Source organism: Heloderma suspectum, chromosome 1, assembly GCF_057233095.1.
Source record: "Heloderma suspectum isolate Gila_16-S chromosome 1, 16-S_ref, whole genome shotgun sequence".
NCBI classification, from domain to species: domain Eukaryota; kingdom Metazoa; phylum Chordata; class Lepidosauria; order Squamata; family Helodermatidae; genus Heloderma; species Heloderma suspectum.
The window spans coordinates 224,926,698-224,944,135 of NC_139458.1; the positions used below are offsets into that span (position 1 = coordinate 224,926,698).

The 17,438-nt window shown below is 43.8% G+C and overlaps 1 protein-coding gene across 3 annotated transcripts in view; it reads right to left on the reverse strand.

Moving 5' to 3' along the window:
* The window catches only part of LSS (lanosterol synthase), a 54,714-nt gene that overhangs the window by 8,936 nt on the left and 28,340 nt on the right, over positions 1-17,438 (reverse strand). For 2 of the 3 annotated variants that reach the window (XM_084820419.1, XM_084820428.1), the window contains 7 exons: positions 15,179-15,250; positions 14,530-14,580; positions 13,842-13,991; positions 13,439-13,535; positions 12,751-12,856; positions 12,404-12,469; positions 8,113-8,193 (listed from right to left, as the gene is read on the reverse strand). In XM_084820419.1, the coding sequence (XP_084676545.1) occupies positions 8,113-8,193; positions 12,404-12,469; positions 12,751-12,856; positions 13,439-13,535; positions 13,842-13,991; positions 14,530-14,580; positions 15,179-15,250 (623 nt within the window). Of the gene's footprint in view, positions 1-8,112; positions 8,194-9,569; positions 9,641-12,403; positions 12,470-12,750; positions 12,857-13,438; positions 13,536-13,841; positions 13,992-14,529; positions 14,581-15,178; positions 15,251-17,438 lie in introns of those variants that run through there. The other variant, XM_084820439.1, reaches the window with a different exon arrangement.

The following is a 17,438-nucleotide window of genomic DNA, read 5'->3' on the forward strand; positions in this document are numbered from 1 at the left end:
TCCGATTCTGTAGCCAGCTGTAGATCCACCGGATCGTTGTTTCATCTAGCCCACTTTGAGCTAGTTTGCTCATCAGGATATCATGGGGCACTTTGTCAAAAGCTTTGCTGAAGTTGAGGTATATTATTTCCACAGCATTTCCACGGTCCACAAGGGCGGTTACTTGATCAAAAAATGAGATCAGATTCGTCTGGCAGGATTTGTTCTTGACAAATCCATGTTGGCTTCGAGTAATCACTGCATTGTTTTCAAGATGGATTGCTTTATCATCTGCTCCAAAATTTTCCCAGGGATTGATGTCAGACTGACTGGTCTGTAGTTCCCAGTCTGCAATTCTGTGCTACCTGCCTGAACTCTTCCTTTGTTTCTTGGCCCTCTTTCCGCTTCCTATGTGTGTCCTTTTTTGTTTTCAGGTCATCCCTAAGCTTTTTGTGAAGCCACATTGGCTTCTTCTGTTGTCTTCCACCTTTTCTTCTTGTTGGAATTGTTTGTAATTGTGCCTTGAGAATTTCTTTTTTTAAAAGCTCCCACCCATCTTGGACTCCTTTTCTCATCACAGTTGCTTGCCATGGGGCCTTACTGATCATTGTTCTGAGTTTATTAAAATCAGCTTTCCTAAAATCCAAGGGTACGTGTTTGACTACACTCGGCTTTTGCTTCCCTTAGAACCAAGAACTCAAGTACAACATGGTCGCTTTCCCCCAGAGTTCCTGTAACTGCTACTTTATCCACTAAGTCATATCTGTTGTTTAGGATCAAGTCAAGGATAGCTGATCCTCTAGTTCCTTCCTCTACTTTCCGTAGGAGGAAGTTATCCGCCACACAAGTCAGGAATTTTCTGGAGGGGCCATGTTTTGCAGAATTTGTCTCCCAACAAATATCGGGGAAATTGAAGTCCCCCATTACTACTACATCCTGCTTCCTTAAAACATTGGCTATTTGCTTATCCAACGTTTCATCCTTGACCTCTCCTTGATGGGGTGGCCGGTAGTAGACTCCGACCACCAGGTTCCTTTTATTCTTTGCTCCATTTATTTTGATCCAGATGCTCTTGATGGGGCTACCAAGCTCCTCCTCCTGTATTTCTGTGCAGAGACATGTATTTTTCACATACAGTGCAACCCCACCTCCCTTTCTGTTCCTCCTGTTCTTTCTGAACAAGTTCTATCCTTCAATTGCTGTATTCCAGTCATGACAGTCATCCCACCAAGTCTCAGTTATACCTATCAAGTCATAATTTCCCTCCTGTATTAAGAGTTCAAGTTCGTTCTGTTTGTTTCCCATACTCTGGACATCAGTAAATTGACATCAAAGACCATGTGCTTCATAGTCTGGCTTTCTTCCTACATGTGTCTGAAGACTATTTACTGGGCGCTATTAGAGCTGTTCTCTCGGGTGCGATGCATGAGCCTTTGTCCATTGTTACCCCCAACTTTACATCTCCCTTCCCTGTAGGATTTAGTTTAAAGCCCTGCTGATGAAGTTCTTCATGCTGTGGCCAAACACGTTCTTCCCATCCTTTGTGAGGTGCAACCCATCCCTTGGAAGTATAGCCTGTGGTCCCAGAATCCAAATCTCTCTCGTCGGCACTACCTTCGTAGCCGGTCATTCACCCGGAGTATTTTTCATTGCCTTTCTATCCCTCTTCTAACTACTGGAAGGATGGATGAGAAAACTATCTGGGCCCCAAAGTTCTTGAGTTTCCTTCCCAGAGCTTCAAAGTCTGACGTGGTTTCTTCGTAGCTCCGCTTGGCGGTATCATTTGTTCCCACATGGATGAGAAGAAAGGGATTCCTGTCAGTGGGCTTTATGAGTGCAGGCAACCTTTCAGTCACATCTCTAATCCGTCCTCCCGGGAGAAAAACATACCTGGCGAGTCCACAGGTCTTTGCGACATACTTGGGTTTCGATCCCATGCAGCAAGGAGTCTCCTGCTACTACTACTCTTCTCTTCTTCTTGTTGTAAGCCTGGGTTTCATTGCCTCTGCTTGACTGACCTTCAGCCTCTTGCTCACTCTGATGCAGGTTCCCTTGTGATTCTTCCTCTGCTGGCTGTACTCCAGTCTCATCCTCTAGTACCTGGAATCGGTTCCACAGCTCCATCGGTTCTACTAAATGGCAACACTGCATTTAGTACTGGAGGCAGTAAATGCAGTCTAAAGCCAGTTTAAAAGAAGTTCAAATCAACTTGATTTATTAGTGCTTTTAAACACAGGATATCTAACACTGTTTAACTATAAGCACCCCCTAAAGCTGGGTGTACGAGTGTAAGTAACCAAAGGCATGAGATATGGCTACTTGCTTCCTTTCTGGAGAGACCGCATGGTGCTTGCATATTGCAGAGGACGAGGAAGTGGAGGGAGCAGGAAAAAGGAACCGATCGGGCTACAGGATATTCTCTATTGGCCCCTAGTGTCTGGAAACATGCGGAGTTGTTCCTATTATCCAACATTTCCCTTCTCAATTGTGCACGCTCCAGAGTCTGCGAGACTTAGTTTTTCTCGCAGACCCTGGTAACTATCTTTGGCTTGATGGATATGTGAGCAGTGATGTTTCCCATGGGACAACAGCATAACTTTACACACCCCTGCTGTTGTAGATCCTTTATTATATGAAGTTTAACATGGCGTTTTGTGCATGCACTGTTTTTCTCTGATAGAGAGAGTCTTACACAACTTTGATTGTCCTCATAGATCTGTATAGGAATGGGCTCGTCAACTCCCAAGTCCTCAAGTAGTAGTTTAAGCCATAAGACCTCTTTGCACCCTTCTGCAGCAGATACATATTAAGCTTCAGTAGATGAGTGGGCAACCATGGCCAATTTGTGGCTTGCCCAACTCACAGCTCCACCCCATACAAGAAGATAAGTCCACTAGTGGATTTGCGGTCTGAAATGTCTTCAGCCCAATCTAGAGGAACTAGAGGACCAGCTATCCTTGACTTGATCCTAACCAACAGAGATGACTTAGTGGATAAAGTAGCAGTTACAGGAACTCTGGGGGAAAGCGACCATGTTGTACTTGAGTTCTTGGTTCTAAAGGAAGCAAAAGCCGAGTGTAGTTAAACACGTACCCTGGATTTTAGGAAAGCTGTTTTTAATAAACTCAGAACAATGATCAGTAAGGCCCCATGGCAAGCGACTGTGATGAGAAAAGGAATCCAAGATGGGTGGGAGCTTTTAAAAAAAGAAATTCTCAAGGCACAATTACAAACAATTCCAACAAGAAGAAAAGGTGGAAGACAACAGAAGAAGCCAATGTGGCTTCACAAAAAGCTTAGGGATGACCTGAAAACAAAAAAGGACACATATAGGAAGTGGAAAGAAGGCCAAGGTTCAAAGGAAGAGTACAGGCAGGAAGCACAAATTGCAGAGATGGTGTCAGGAAAGCTAAAGCCAAGAACGAGCTGAGGTTAGTGAGGGATGCTAAAAGCAACAAAAAGGCTTTTATATTATTTTATTCAGCTATTAAATAAGGATGGCAAAACGATAACAGATGACAAAGAAAAGGCAGAGGTGCTCAATTCCTACTTTGGCTCAGTCTTCTCCCAAAAGAGTGTCTATGACCCCCCTGGCAAAGGCAAAGTACAGGCTGAAGGGGCAGGATTGCAGCTTGAGATTGATAGGCATATGGTCAAGGAACACCTAATTACTTTGAATGCGTTCAAATCTCCAGGGCCAGATGAACTGCATCCTAGAGTAATAAAGGAACTGGCAGAAGAACTCTCAGAACCGCTGTCTATTCTCTTTGAGAAATCATGGAGGACGGGGGATGTGCCAGATGACTGGAGGAGGGCTAACGTTGTCCCTATCTTCAAAAAGGGTAAAAAGGAGAAACCTGGGAGCTACAGACCAGTCAGTCTGACATCAATCCCGGGGAAAATTCTGGAGCAGATGATAAAGGAATCCATCTTGAAATCAATGCAGTGATTACTCGAAGCCAACATGGATTTGTCAAGAACAAATCCTGCCAGACAAATCTGATCTCATTTTTTGATCAAGTAACCGCCCTTGTGGACTGTGGAAATGCTGTGGACATCATATACCTCGACTTCAGCAAAGCTTTTGACAAAGTGCCCCATGATATCCTGATGAGCAAACTAGCTCAAAGTGGGCTAGATGAAACAACGATCCGGTGGATCCACAGTTGGCTACAGAATCGGACTCAAAGAGTGCTTATCAATGGGACCTTCTCAAATTGGGGAGAGGGAACGAGTGGGGTACCGCAGGGCTCAGTCCTGGGCCCAGTGCTCTTCAACATTTTTATTAATGACTTGGAGGAGGAGGTGCAGGGAATGCTGATCAAATTTGCAGATGACACAAACTTGGGTAGGATAGCTAATACTTTGGAAGACAGAAACAAAATTCAAAGTGATCTTAATAGACCGGAGCGCTGAGCAGAAAACAACAGAATGACATTTAATAGGGATAAATGCCAAGTTCTGTACCTAGGAAAAAAAAACCAAATGCACAGTTACAAGTTGGGGGATACGTGGCTCAACACTACAAGCAAGAAGGATCTTGGCATTGTTGTCGATCACAAGCTGAATATAAGCCAACAATGTGATGTGGCTGCAAAAAAGGCAAATGCTATTTGGGGCTGCATTAATAGAAGCATAGCTTCCAAATCCCGGGAAGTACTAGTTCCCCTCTACTCAGCACTGGTTAGGCCTCATCTGGAGTACTGTGTCCAGTTCTGGGCACCACACCTTAAGAAGGATGCAGACAAACTGGAGAGAGTTCAGAGGAGGGCAACCAAGATGATCAGGGGACTGGAAACAAAGCCCTATGAAGAGAGACTGAAAGAACTGGGCATGTTTAGCCGTGAGAAGAGAAGACTGAGGGGAGACATGATAGCACTCTTCAAGTACTTGAAAGGTTGTCACAGAGAGGAAGGCCAGGATCTCTTCTTGATCATCCCAGAGTGCAGGACACGGAAGAATGGGCTCAAGTGACAGGAAGCCAGATTCCGGCTGAACATCAGGAGAAACTTCCTGAGTGTCAGAGCAATACGACAATGGAACCAATGACCTAGGGAGGAGGTGGGCTCTCCCACACTGGAGGCGTTCAAGACGAGGCTGGACAGCCACCTGTCAGGGATGCTCTGACTTGGATTCCTGCATTGAGCAGGGCATTGGACGCGATGGCCTTGTAGGCCCTTCCAACCCTACTATTCTATGATTCTATGCCATGCTTTCTCTATATGAAGCAACTCAGCTGTAAGTCACACCAGACTTTCCAACATCTTCATCTTGGAAAAGGCATGAACTCGGGCCAAGCACATCCCAGGCAGAACTGCACACATGACCTCTTGCAAGGCCTTTCTGATTAGCCTTTTATCTTCTGATTTCCTTAACCCTTCCTGTTAACTCTTGCAAGCTGCACATCTTGCCTTAGGGCAGCAGTGGCCAACTGTGGTCCCCCAGATGTTTTGGCCTACAACTCCCTATCATCCCTCACTGGTGACAGTCACAGAAGTATCCAGGAAGTATGGTGATTTTTAGCCTTCCTATTTAAGGCAGCTGGAAGGAACCAATTATAAGCCATTGTTACTTTGCGTAACCCCTTTAACCATTTTTAGCCCTTTAAAACACTTAAACCCCACTACTGTGTCAGGAATGAATTGGGAAGAGGAAAAAGACGACATTTTGCCTCAGAAAGAGACAGAGGGAAAAATCTGCCATTCCAAAATAATTCCAGCCTACCTGACTATCTCTGTCACTTCAGTAGGGTCCTTTGTTGAATACAAAATGGACCAGTGACAGGTTGAAAATCTGTCCCAGACTATGGCCAGAGTTGCTAGAGCAAGACCCACTTCCTTTCCCCTCCCCTCACATCAGGAAGGAAAAAGAAAAGCACTCTTTTTCCTCTTTCTTCTTTGGCACCTTAAAACAGATTTCTCAATTTTGATTAGCCACCTTGAAGTGAGAACTTAGTTTTCGTTTTACTAAATCTTGAGAGGAAAGATAAAAGGAGCCCCATAAGCCCCTGGACTCTTAGGATTCTTTACTGCAGGAATACGCTGCAGGTCATTCTTCATGATGACACTCTCTGCTCAAGAGAGCAACTCCCCTTCTCTATCTCTTCCTGTTCCCAAAGCAGCTCAGGAGAGCTTCCAATGCACTCAAGCCAGTAGATGAGGACAAGGAATTCCTTACACTAAATTCCTTCCCCCTACCCTTCTAAGTGGTCTGTTAGTCCTCTAATGTTACACTCCATCCCAAACATCCGCACACTCAGGTTAGAAACTCTTCTCTGTGGCTTCCATAAGATATGGCCAGGTTATCCTCCTCCGCGCTACGACTGCCACTCCTCATCACCTCTCCCCAAGCCTATGCAACCCTTGGCCTTGGAATTCCCTGTTGCTCTTTTAAGCCTCTCCATCCGCTTTCTTCCAAAACCCCTTAATTTGCTTTACTTTCTTCTCCCCACTAAAATGCTCTCACAATCTGAAAAAAACTGTTTCTTCCCCATTCAAATCATCCCAAGATCCAAAATCACCAGTCTGAAATCTTTTTTTCCTTCCTTCCCCCGACCTCTTCAGCACAAAGCACACACTTTGCTAGGAAGACACACATGCTCACAGACCTCTATTTTTTTCTATAGTACGTTGGGCTAGCATCTGCCTCCTGCTCTAAGGGCTAGTTTTCCTTTAAATGCTAAATGATGTTTATGCTCAATGCTTCAATTTAAACTGTGTTAAAGTCATTTCTCTTTAAATGCTATACCCTCATCACCCCTTTTTAGTCTGTCTGCTGCTGCTGCTGCTGCATATAGCTTGGTGACCTTCACTATTTTTCAAGCAGAAGCCACTTGGGCTCCAGGCCCCACCACTGAGGCCACTTGGGGGCCTTTTCCTGGCTGTGGCGGGGCCCCTCTCCTCTCCCGCTACCAGTCAAGTGGTGACATTGTGCACCAAACTCAACTGGAGACCTTTCCAGGCCTCTCCCCCTCATCCAAGCAAGGCCTCATCAGCCAGTCATCAAGTCGCCAGAGAGACTCACTTGTTCCTTAGATTAGGATGGACCTTCTATTTGTTATTGGGAGAGTGCTCTGCTCTATGCAGTGCTGCAAAATCTCCCAGTGCAGGTCTACGTTGCTCTCTCTTTTCCCCACACATTCGATTTCTCATCCACCTCCAATGCCTGTGCAGTGCACCATTGCTGCTAGCCAATCACTCTTTGCTCCCAGGGCTCCTGCCCCATCACATCTAATTGGCTGATTGCTCCTGCAATCGGGAGACCTGCTGAGGAGCAGCAGGTCTCCCGATTCCCCACCCATGAAGCCTCCTTCAGTAGCCCAGGCCACAGCGGTTGGCCCACTGCTCAAGCAAACCACAAGGCAAAGCTAGAAAGGCCCTGCTGAGAGTCAGCAGCTGCTGCAAAAAGAGAGGAAGGGAACAAGGGCGGGGGGAGGTGGAGAGCTGCACCTTAGCTGATCTGGAGTCACCAGCGGCCCTCGGGCTCTGCAGTGAAGAACACTGACCTAGCTGGATCATTTATTTTTAAATGTTTGTTATCTTTTACCCCTCTCAGTTTAATGGCTTTGGGATTTATGGTTCTCACACCCCTGATGAAAGATGTCACAGGGTTCCAGTCCCACCATCCCACTCCCCAAAGTGCAGGCAGACCCCCAGCAGCTGGCTGCGGAGTACAAGTTGAACACGGAAGCGTGAGAGAAGAAGCATCTGCGGGAGGGACACCTCCAATGCCTGAGAGGCTGGTCCACCTGCTTTCCGGTGGGGCCAGGAGAGTGCATTCCGGAGAAGCAGCATGAACATATGGAGAGCAGAGCAGATGCTGCAGTTGTGGCGGTACCTCTGCTTCTTCCCCTGTGTCAGGAGACAACTGGGCAAGCAAGCGAGGCCCCAAAGGAGACTGACGGGTATTGTCTTTACTGCCTCCACTTTAAGGCCAGATCGATACCAAGCTGAACTGCAGAGCAGTTTGTCTCAGTGCAATTTGCGGACACTCTCCCGCCAAGCCCCATCCTACAGAGAACAGGGTAATAAGAAGACATGTCCTCCTTGCCAACTGAGAGGCCTCCTTTGTTGCAAATAATTTATCCTAATCAGCAGATCGTCTTTATAAAACTGGAAAAAAGTGTCCACTCACCCATCGTGGTAGCTGTGCTGCATACAAGCAAATACTTCCAATGCAAACCATGTGCCATAGGTAAAGCACACACCCCAACTCCTAATAGGGAAGAGAAATCAGTCAGCAAATGCAAATTATCTGGGAAGGTGAAAACCCCAGACACTTTCCTCACGCTTGTTGGTCTTTCCACAGACAGTCACGTTCCTTGAAGGGTTCGGCCTCCGCTGCTATACCGAGCCTGGATGAAGGAGCTGAACATGAAGTTTCCAATCTCCCTGTATGGCTTCTTTCAAAAACCCAGATTCAGGGGCTAAGCACACGCAACATGATGCCTCGCCTCCTTTTTTCAAAACGACAGCCACTTTGGGAGAGGGTGGCTTTAGAATGAAGGAAGTACTGAAGGGAAGATGAAGGGATTTTTTCTCGCCTGTTTCTCTGCTCCAAGTGTCTTTTCCAGCATTTCTCCCACACAAATGCTGGATTCAAAATGTGTGTTTATGAGTCTGTTTGGTCAGAAAAGACTCGTTGAATGAAAAGAGAGTTCGTAAAAAGCAAAGCACAAAAGATTCGAATCTCCTTCAAAAAGTGGTGTAATTTTCCCATTTCTTTTTTAATTAGTACGTTATTATTTATGTGTGCATCTGTGTGCATCTAACAAAAATTTAATATAGTTGTAACACAACAAAAAACAATCATACAAGCAGTGTTGGATAAACATACATACATGCCTATGCACATCTATGAATTTATAGACACACATTATAACAAATTAAATGTGTTGTATTTGTAGAAGTATGTGCCTTATTTTGCCTAAACTCAAGAAAAGATCTCCATTCCAACAAAAAAAATTTTTTTGTTTTTGTCTATCTTCCCTTACTCTAATTGTTTAACTGGACAGCTTAGACAGGACTTAATAATTATACACTTCCTTTCCCCATTCATCAACAAGACCACTGCTTGGCACAGCTTGCTACTACTACCATATACATGATCATTTGATAACTATGTGAAGGGAAAATCATAGGATAACTTAAGTGAAACAATAAAGGATCCATTTCAGGTTTGACGTATGTTATTAGATTTATCATTTTCCTTATTTTTATCCAACGTACCCTTGCTTGTTCACAATCCTGCCACGTGTGAATGCAGCTTCCGTCTTCTGTGTGAAATTTCTAAATATTTGTATTAGTCTACCATATATCTTGTGTAATTTCACTGGAGTTATATGCCATTGTATCATTATTTTAAAACAATTTCCTTGCAAATTTACACTGTGAAAAACTAGCTCTTATCCATAAATATTCCTGAAGTTCAAATCATGTAATTCCTAAATCTTGTTCCCATTTTATCATGCATTGCTTAACTTGTTCTTCACAGTGAAAACTTACTAAGATTTTGTATGTTTTTGTCAGAAGATTTTTTTTAAAACTTTCAGTTTGATATACCTTTCAAAATCAGTACACTGTAGAAGTTAGAATCCATTTCTACAGTGCCTTGCATAAGTATTCACCCCCTTTGACTCTTCCACATTTTGTTGTGTTACAACCTGGAATTAAAATGGATTTAATTGACATTTTTACCATTTCATTTACACAGAATACTTAACACTGAAGGTGCAAAATATTTTTATTGTGGCACAAAAGTGAATTAATCTAAAACAAACTGGCATTTGTTGGTTGCATAAGAATTCACCCCTGAGTCAATACCTGGTAGAAGCGCCTTTGGCAGCAATTACAACTATGAGTCTTTTCGGGTAAGTCTCTACCAGCTTTGTGCATCTGGATCCCACAACTTTTGCCCATTCTTCTTGGTGAAATTGCTCAAGCTCTGTCAGGTTGGATGGGGACCATTGGTGAACAGCATTTTTCAAGTCTTGCCACAGATTCTCAATCGGATTGAGGTCTGGGCTTTGACTGCACCATTCTACGACATCCAGGTTCTTGTTTTTAAACCACTCCAGTGGCACTTTGGCTGTGTGTTTAAGGTCATTGTTCTGCTGGAAGGTGAACCTCCGCCCCAGTCCCAGGTCCCTTGCAGACTGAAACAGCTTTTCCTCTAGAATTGCCGTGTATTTGGCTCCATTCATCTTGCCCTCAATCCTGACCAGTTTCCCAGTCCCTGCCAATGAAAAGCATCCCCACAAAATGATGCTGCCACCACCATGCTTCACCATGGGGATGGTGCTCTCAGGGCAATGAGCACTGTTGGCTTTGCACCACACAGAGCGTTTTGCGGTAAGGCCAAAATGTTCAGTATTGGTCTCATCAGACCAGAGGAGCTTTTTCCACGTGTCTACTATGTCCACCACATGCATTTTGGCAAAATCCAAACATGGACGGTTTCTCACATCTCAGCTGTGGATCTCTCCAGCTCCTTCAGAGTTACCGTTGGTCTCTTGGTTGCTTCTCTGACTAATGCCCTCCTTGCCTGGTCACTGACTTTTGGTGGATGACCTTCTCTAGGCAGACTCGCAGTTGTGCCATATTCTTTCCATTTTGTAATAATGGATTTTATGGTGCTCTGGGGAATGTCCACAGTTTGGGATATTTTTTTTATAACCCAACCCTGACTGGTGCTTCTCCAGAGCATTATCCCAGACTTCTTTTCACAGCTCCTTGGTCTTCATGATGCTGATTGTTTAAATATGCTCTCCAACAATCTCTGGGGCCTTCCAGAAACAGGTGTATTTAATCTGAGATCATGTAACACTTGAATTGCACACAGGTGTACTCCATTCAACTAATTATGTAACTTCTGAAGGTAGTTGGTTGCACTAGAGCTTATTTAGGGGTGTCACAGCAAAGGGAGTGAATACTTATGGAGTCCAGACTTTTCAATTTTTTATTTATTTTGTAAAATGTGTAGATTTCCCCCCCACTTTGACATTATGGACTATTTTGTGTAGATTAGTGACAGGAAACCCTAATTAAATCCATTTTAGTTCCAGGTTGTAACCCAAGGAAATATGGAAAAGTCAAAGCGGGTGAATACTTATACAAGGTACCATATGTAATTTTCTGTAGTAACTGCTTAATTATGGATTTCGTTTCCACAAGGAAACTAGAATCAGTTGTTATATTCTTAGATGGGGAAAAGGCCTCTACGATGTCAAATGGCCTTTTCTTTTTGAGGTTGTGAAGGTATTTAAAATTGGAAATAAACTTTAATCTTAGATGAAATAAAATCCTTAAAAACAGCAAATGTTTCTGTTGGTTAAAAACAGATTTGATTAATTTCTAAATCAATTTTGGACATATGAGTAAATTAAAAACTTAATGGAGGTAAATTATTAGCATGGTTTGAATCTCAATTAAACAGATAATTACTTATCTGATTTTGGTTTTCTCATGGAAGCAAAATCCATATTATTCTCCTAATATTATCTGTCAGGAGCACCCTAGCTGCCTCTTGCAGTCCCCACCAATAGCCAACTCAGGACACAGATGATGATTCTTTCCAAGACTTTATTCCTTTATGACTCTTTCAGATACTAATAACTAGCGACTAAGCAAGGAACAGCACTGGGGAAAGATAGCAGAGTAGCCTAAGCTCCAGGTAAGGCAGTTGGTCCCCGTTTGAAGAACCACGGGAATACCCTGAACTTATGGGCTAGGGAGACAGCCTCCCTCTTTCCCTTGGGTCCTCGGGACGCGACCGTTGTTTGCGCGCCAAATGAGAACTACGTCTCCTTTCGGCGCCCTCCATCTGTCGTCGCTCCCTGTGTCTGCGCCAAGCGTCCAGCAAGCCCCCCTCCAGTGCTCTCTCATTGCCAGGGTCACTATCTATTTCCAGGAATGCTGGCAGGAGGAATCTCTGCCAGCTGCTGTGCTTGTGAGAGATGAGCGAGCTCCACTCCCACGGATTGCTGTTCCTCCTCAGAATCAGAACTGCTCTGGGGCTCTATCGGCTCAGTTTCCACCCTGACATCATCTTTCAAATACCTATTTATTTGATGTACATCACTTGATGTAATGTATATATTTTGTATTCAGCCTTGTTGCTACTATAGTAGCAAAAATATTGTTATTTTAAAAAGTAAGTTAAGTCGGAGGATACTAAAGCTGGATCCTTATTTGGCTTTCCTATAATTTTTGCTTCATTTCATGATTCTGGAAGCATGCCGGTGTGATGTTTCATTCACTGCTTCTGCCAACTGACATGCAGAAACTGAAACAACTGGTTTATAAGAGTTAGCATATAGTTCACCCATGGCAGGAGCTTTGTGTTTGTGACAGACATTTTTCCTATCCTCCCACTAGAGAGCCCCACAAGATGCTGAAGCTGCACTTGGCTTCACGAAGAAACTCACCCTTCCCAGGAGCCATCAGCTTTCTGCGCTCTCCGACAGTACTGCAAGCCCTTTTGGAGTGTCTCCCTAAGCAAAAAGGAAACAGTAGGAAACCTTTGGGACCCATGAGTATTCTCTGCTATATCTAACCCAGACTGGAAGTGTTAAAATGTTTCTTTTGTAAACATGGTTCATGCTGAGATGGGTTTAATGTTCTCATTTACCCCGCACAGAAGGGCCAAATGCAGAACTGTTTAGTCTCCAGGAGGCTTTACTGGAGGGAATTTTCATTTGACATGGGAAGTTTAAAATGAAGGCTCCATCAATTGCTTTTCTGTCCTCCTCCTCTTTGTTGTTCTTCCTTTTACCTGACCTCCAGCGCCCTATGTTCAGGGAAGCTCTCATGGAAATGCTTCAGTGCCTGCATGACTGCTGAGGTGCACTCTATGTAAGTGTAATCGATCATGATATCACCTGCAAGCCACAGAAACAAGAAGTTAAGTATGCCCAATTAGCAGAAGTTGACAAAGAAAGCTTTTCATGGGGGAGCTCTGGAACACGTTCCTCTACTGCAGATGGTGGTCTGGGGGCTGGAAGTGTCATGATCCATGGTAAAGTTGGTGCTGTTAAGCTTCACAGTTGTGGGACATACACTACTAGGCACAGTATCACTTAAAAGCATGTGTATTACACGCCTTACATTCAAAGCCCCAAAAGGGGATATAAAGTTCTTGTGTAGGACATTGCTAATTCTTGCAACTTGAAATCATTTCTCTTTTCCTTTCAAGTGAAATTGGTCAGCTTTTTTACTACAAGTTGATAAAAATGTGTGGGGCCACCAGGAGCCAAATAAAACTGCCTTGGGGGCGGGAGTAGTGAATCCAACTCATCTCCGTTCTATAGAGACAGTGATCCCGCTGGCCAAAATAAGACAGGAGTAGACTTAATCTTTGAACACTTGTACCAGTTGCCCAAGAGAACGACTCCAGATGGCTCCCATCTCCTGGTGAAAATTTCAGTAGCCAATATGAATGCAACACAAGCCCCTACTCTTACCAAACACCTCAGAAGGATTCAGTAGCTCCAGCAGCCAGCCCCCACGCATAGTTTCATAGGTAGAAAAGCCACCGTCAGCATTTTGCATGTTCAGCAACTAAAGGCAGATGCAGAGGAGAAAAGAAATAGTTTAATTTGCATAAGATGTATATGTGTACAAGATGGAGTTCAGGGGAAAGCTTCAGAAGCCCCCAACAGTGGCCAGGCTGGGCCTGTCAGGACAATTCTTAGAAGCTCCCACCAATGTTGCTTACCTAGCCCTAGGTCTTGCCCAGAAATCCCTACCTCCAGTTTGTGACCACTAACTAGCCAAAAGTTGCTAACATCACCGGGGGGGGGGGGGGGGGGGGGCAGAATGGACTCAGTAGTAGAACCAGGTGCTGCCTTGCTTCCCCATACTCACCACATTCACAGCCTCAAAGAGGCGGTCAGGGGGGATATGGTCCTTTATGAACGGGCACTTCTCCTGCAGTAGCATCACTGACTTCAGCCCTTCTGCAGTGCAGTCAGCTACTATCCAGCCACAGTCACGAGTACTGAAGGGAAATCCACCCTGGAGGTTATTAGAAAATGGAGGGGTTTTTAAGCAAGGAGAGCAAAACAAGATTTTTTGCAGGACCACAAATATTGCCAGTACAAATGCTGCCCAGCAGACCTTCCCAGTCTTTTAGCCAATATTATTTTGGCATTTGGGCACAGGGAAAGAGGGCATTAAAATCTATTTGTTTTAGATAGCCCATTTATTTAATCATTTGGAAATTTTAAAAATTTCAATCCAGTTCAGGTAAAAAATACATGAACAAAATCTACAATGAATTTAGAATATTTCACACAGAGTGGTGGACATGTCTCTCTGTGAGTTTTCAATTACAGGAAGACAGATTTAAGTTAAAGACTCAGAAAATGATCCTAACTTGAGCAGTTAGCAGTGGAACAAGCTATGGAGAAAAGCTAGAATATCTTCCTTCTTGGGAAATGTTCAGGGAACATTTTGAATAGACATCTTTCAGGGTTCACTGAATATCTGGTGTCCATGCTTCCAAAAAGGGAACCCTCCAAACCAGGATTCTATCACCTTATTGTGATTGTACCTTGTTCATCTGACGGTAGTACTTCTCATAATCAGGAACATTATCTGGAATCTGGAGGAGATACAAAACTACACTCAAACTTGGCAGGCAGGAATAATTCATACTACAGGAACAGTAGTTTAGTAACTGCTCTGTTCAGGTTATAGACTTGGGAAAAGCAGTTACATGACTGTGTTTCTTATTTCAACTTTTGGACTTGAAGGACTTAGCTTAAAATCGTTCTTACATATATTTCTGCAAGCCAATGCCAACAAATTTTGACATAAACATGGAACATTTTCTGGGAAAGATGTTACAGTGCCTTGAAGACTAGTGAGAAGAGGTCAGGAATGTGGCTGCATGGTGGTGGGAATAAACTCCTCAAAACCTTTAAAACTTAAATTTGGTGCGCAGGGTAGCACACTTTCCCAGAGGCATGGGTTCGGAGAGGCTGAAATACATTCTTCCATGTGACAAATTGCTAGGGACATATTCCTGGGAATACTAGAGGAGCAGGGGGATCTGCATGCTCAGTTCTTGGAAAGAACCATTGACATACATTGCAAACCAAAATGTACACACTTAAAATAAACATGGGTAATATTACATCAGAACTAGAGCACAAGAAGTTAACTCACTATACATATTTATCTGGTAACTTGGCCCTTACCTGTGTGATTCTGAAGAACTCATGAGCATGTATCAGACAGGAGGTAAATTCAGACTTCTTCTGGGCCCCAGCCTTTTTAAAAAAAAGTTGTTTTAATGTACTTGACTCAATGTGACTTTTTAAAAGTGAATCCATCACTAATGATTCAGACCAGTGTCTCAAGAAGTAATTTATGTTTAAATATTTTGATAAAATTAAGGCCACAATCCTATGTACACTTGCTTGGGAGCAAGTCCCACTGAACTCACTGCAACCTATGGCCAGACTAGATGCGACATTAATCTTGTGCATGCAGTTATTGTGCACTTTTAAAAAACGTAAACAGCAGTGAAAGGGAAGCCTCGGGACCATGAGCCAGGGAAGAATAACTCTTTCCCTCCCTGCCATGTTCCTGACAAAAATTGCCTCTCAGATCTGCTAGTTTCATTTCAAGGTCAGCTCCCATTGGTACTGCTAGGGACTTCTCTTGAAATGCAAATAGCAGCTTCTAAGAAGTGATTCTTTTGAGGACTGTGGAAGGGAGAGAAAGAGTTAAACTCCTCCTCCTCCTCAGCCTCAGCCTACTTGGTCCTGAGGTTGCAGGCCTCCCTGTGGCTATTTACAAAACAAACAAACAAACAAAAGTTCATTAATTGCTTTCATATAATGAATAGCACATCTCCTTTGACCTTGCTTCTGAATAAACATGCATAGAATTACATTGTATCTTTAAACAAAGGTAATGTTCTATTTATATGTAGAATTTTGCTGCTTTGCATTGACTTGTGATGACCATCCATATGGTCTAAGAGCCCATGGCAAAATACTTCTGTCATAAGATACAAATGGTATGACTATCTGGACATCTTATAAAAGTTGTGGCGTCTCCAAAACTGCCAGCCTTATGTGAGACTGCTGGGGCATTTAGGGGATGGCAGCCCCCCAACCCCCTCTTTGGGGCCAATAAGTATGTCATATGGTACATGGATGAAACAAGCAATATCTGTTGAGGAATAGTGTACATAATTCCAGACTGTCCAATCTGATTTTTTTTAAATTAAATTTATTAATCGCCCATCTGGCTGGTCACCCAGCCACTCTGGGTGATGTACAATAATAGAAACAGTTTAAAACAATAACATTCTACATTAAAAACATCATATTTCTAAAAATACCCTAACCCACCCCAAATACCTGCCTGAACAACCACGTTTTTAATGCGTGACAGAAGCTCATTAAAGAGGGGGCATGGCAGAGTTCCCTAGGGAGGGAGTTCCACAGAGTGGGGGCCACCACAGAGAAGGCCCTCTCCCTCATCCTCACCAGCCTACCTGTCCTGGCTGATGGGACAGAGAGAAGGCCATCCAAGGCTGATCTTGTTGAGCGGCCCGCCTGGTGTAGCTGCTGGAGGCGCTCCTTAAGATAGGCTGGGCCGGAACCATATAAGGTTTTAAAGGTCAAAACCAACACCTTGAATTTGGCCCAGAAAACAACTGGTAACCAGTGCAACTCCTTCAGCACTGGAGTGATGTGATCTCGCCGGCAGCTGCCTTTAATACATTTCTGGAGCAGTGATATCAATTCCTTACTTAGTTCAGTACAGTAGAAATTGCTATGACTCTGATCATATTAAATGGTCTGATTAGGCATAGTGCAATGTTTATCATATTATGGTAGTTTAAGACAACCTACTGTTGTTTATTACCATTGCACAGAGACATCCTGAATTTACTTTGTGCATGGTTGATACTACACCCCATTGTATTTTTGAGAACCATTTTGTACATTGTTAAATAGAGACCTCATGTCCTTAATGGCTTTGCTGCGCACATGAGTTATATCATATAGGTATGTACACACTACATATTGATTCTAGGTATGTTCCCATTATATACTGGTTAAACTGAGACACAATGTGTTGTTGTTCAGTCGTTCAGTCGTGTCTGACTCTACGTGACCCCATGGACCATAGCACACCAGGCCTTCCTGTCCTGCGCTCTCTCCCGGAGCGTGCTCAAGTCCATATTCACTGCATCAGTAATGCTATCTAGCCATCTCATCCTCTGCTGTCCCCTTCTCCTTTTGCCTTCAGTCTTTCCCAGCATCAGGGTCTTTCCAGAGAGTTTTCTCTTCGCATTAGGTGGCCAAAATATTTGAGCTTCAGCTTTAGTATCTGTCCTTCCAATGAGCACTCAGGGTTGATTTCCTTTAGGATGGACTGATTTGACCTCCTTGCAGTCCAGGGGACTCGTAAGAGTCTTCTCCAGCACCACAGTTCGAA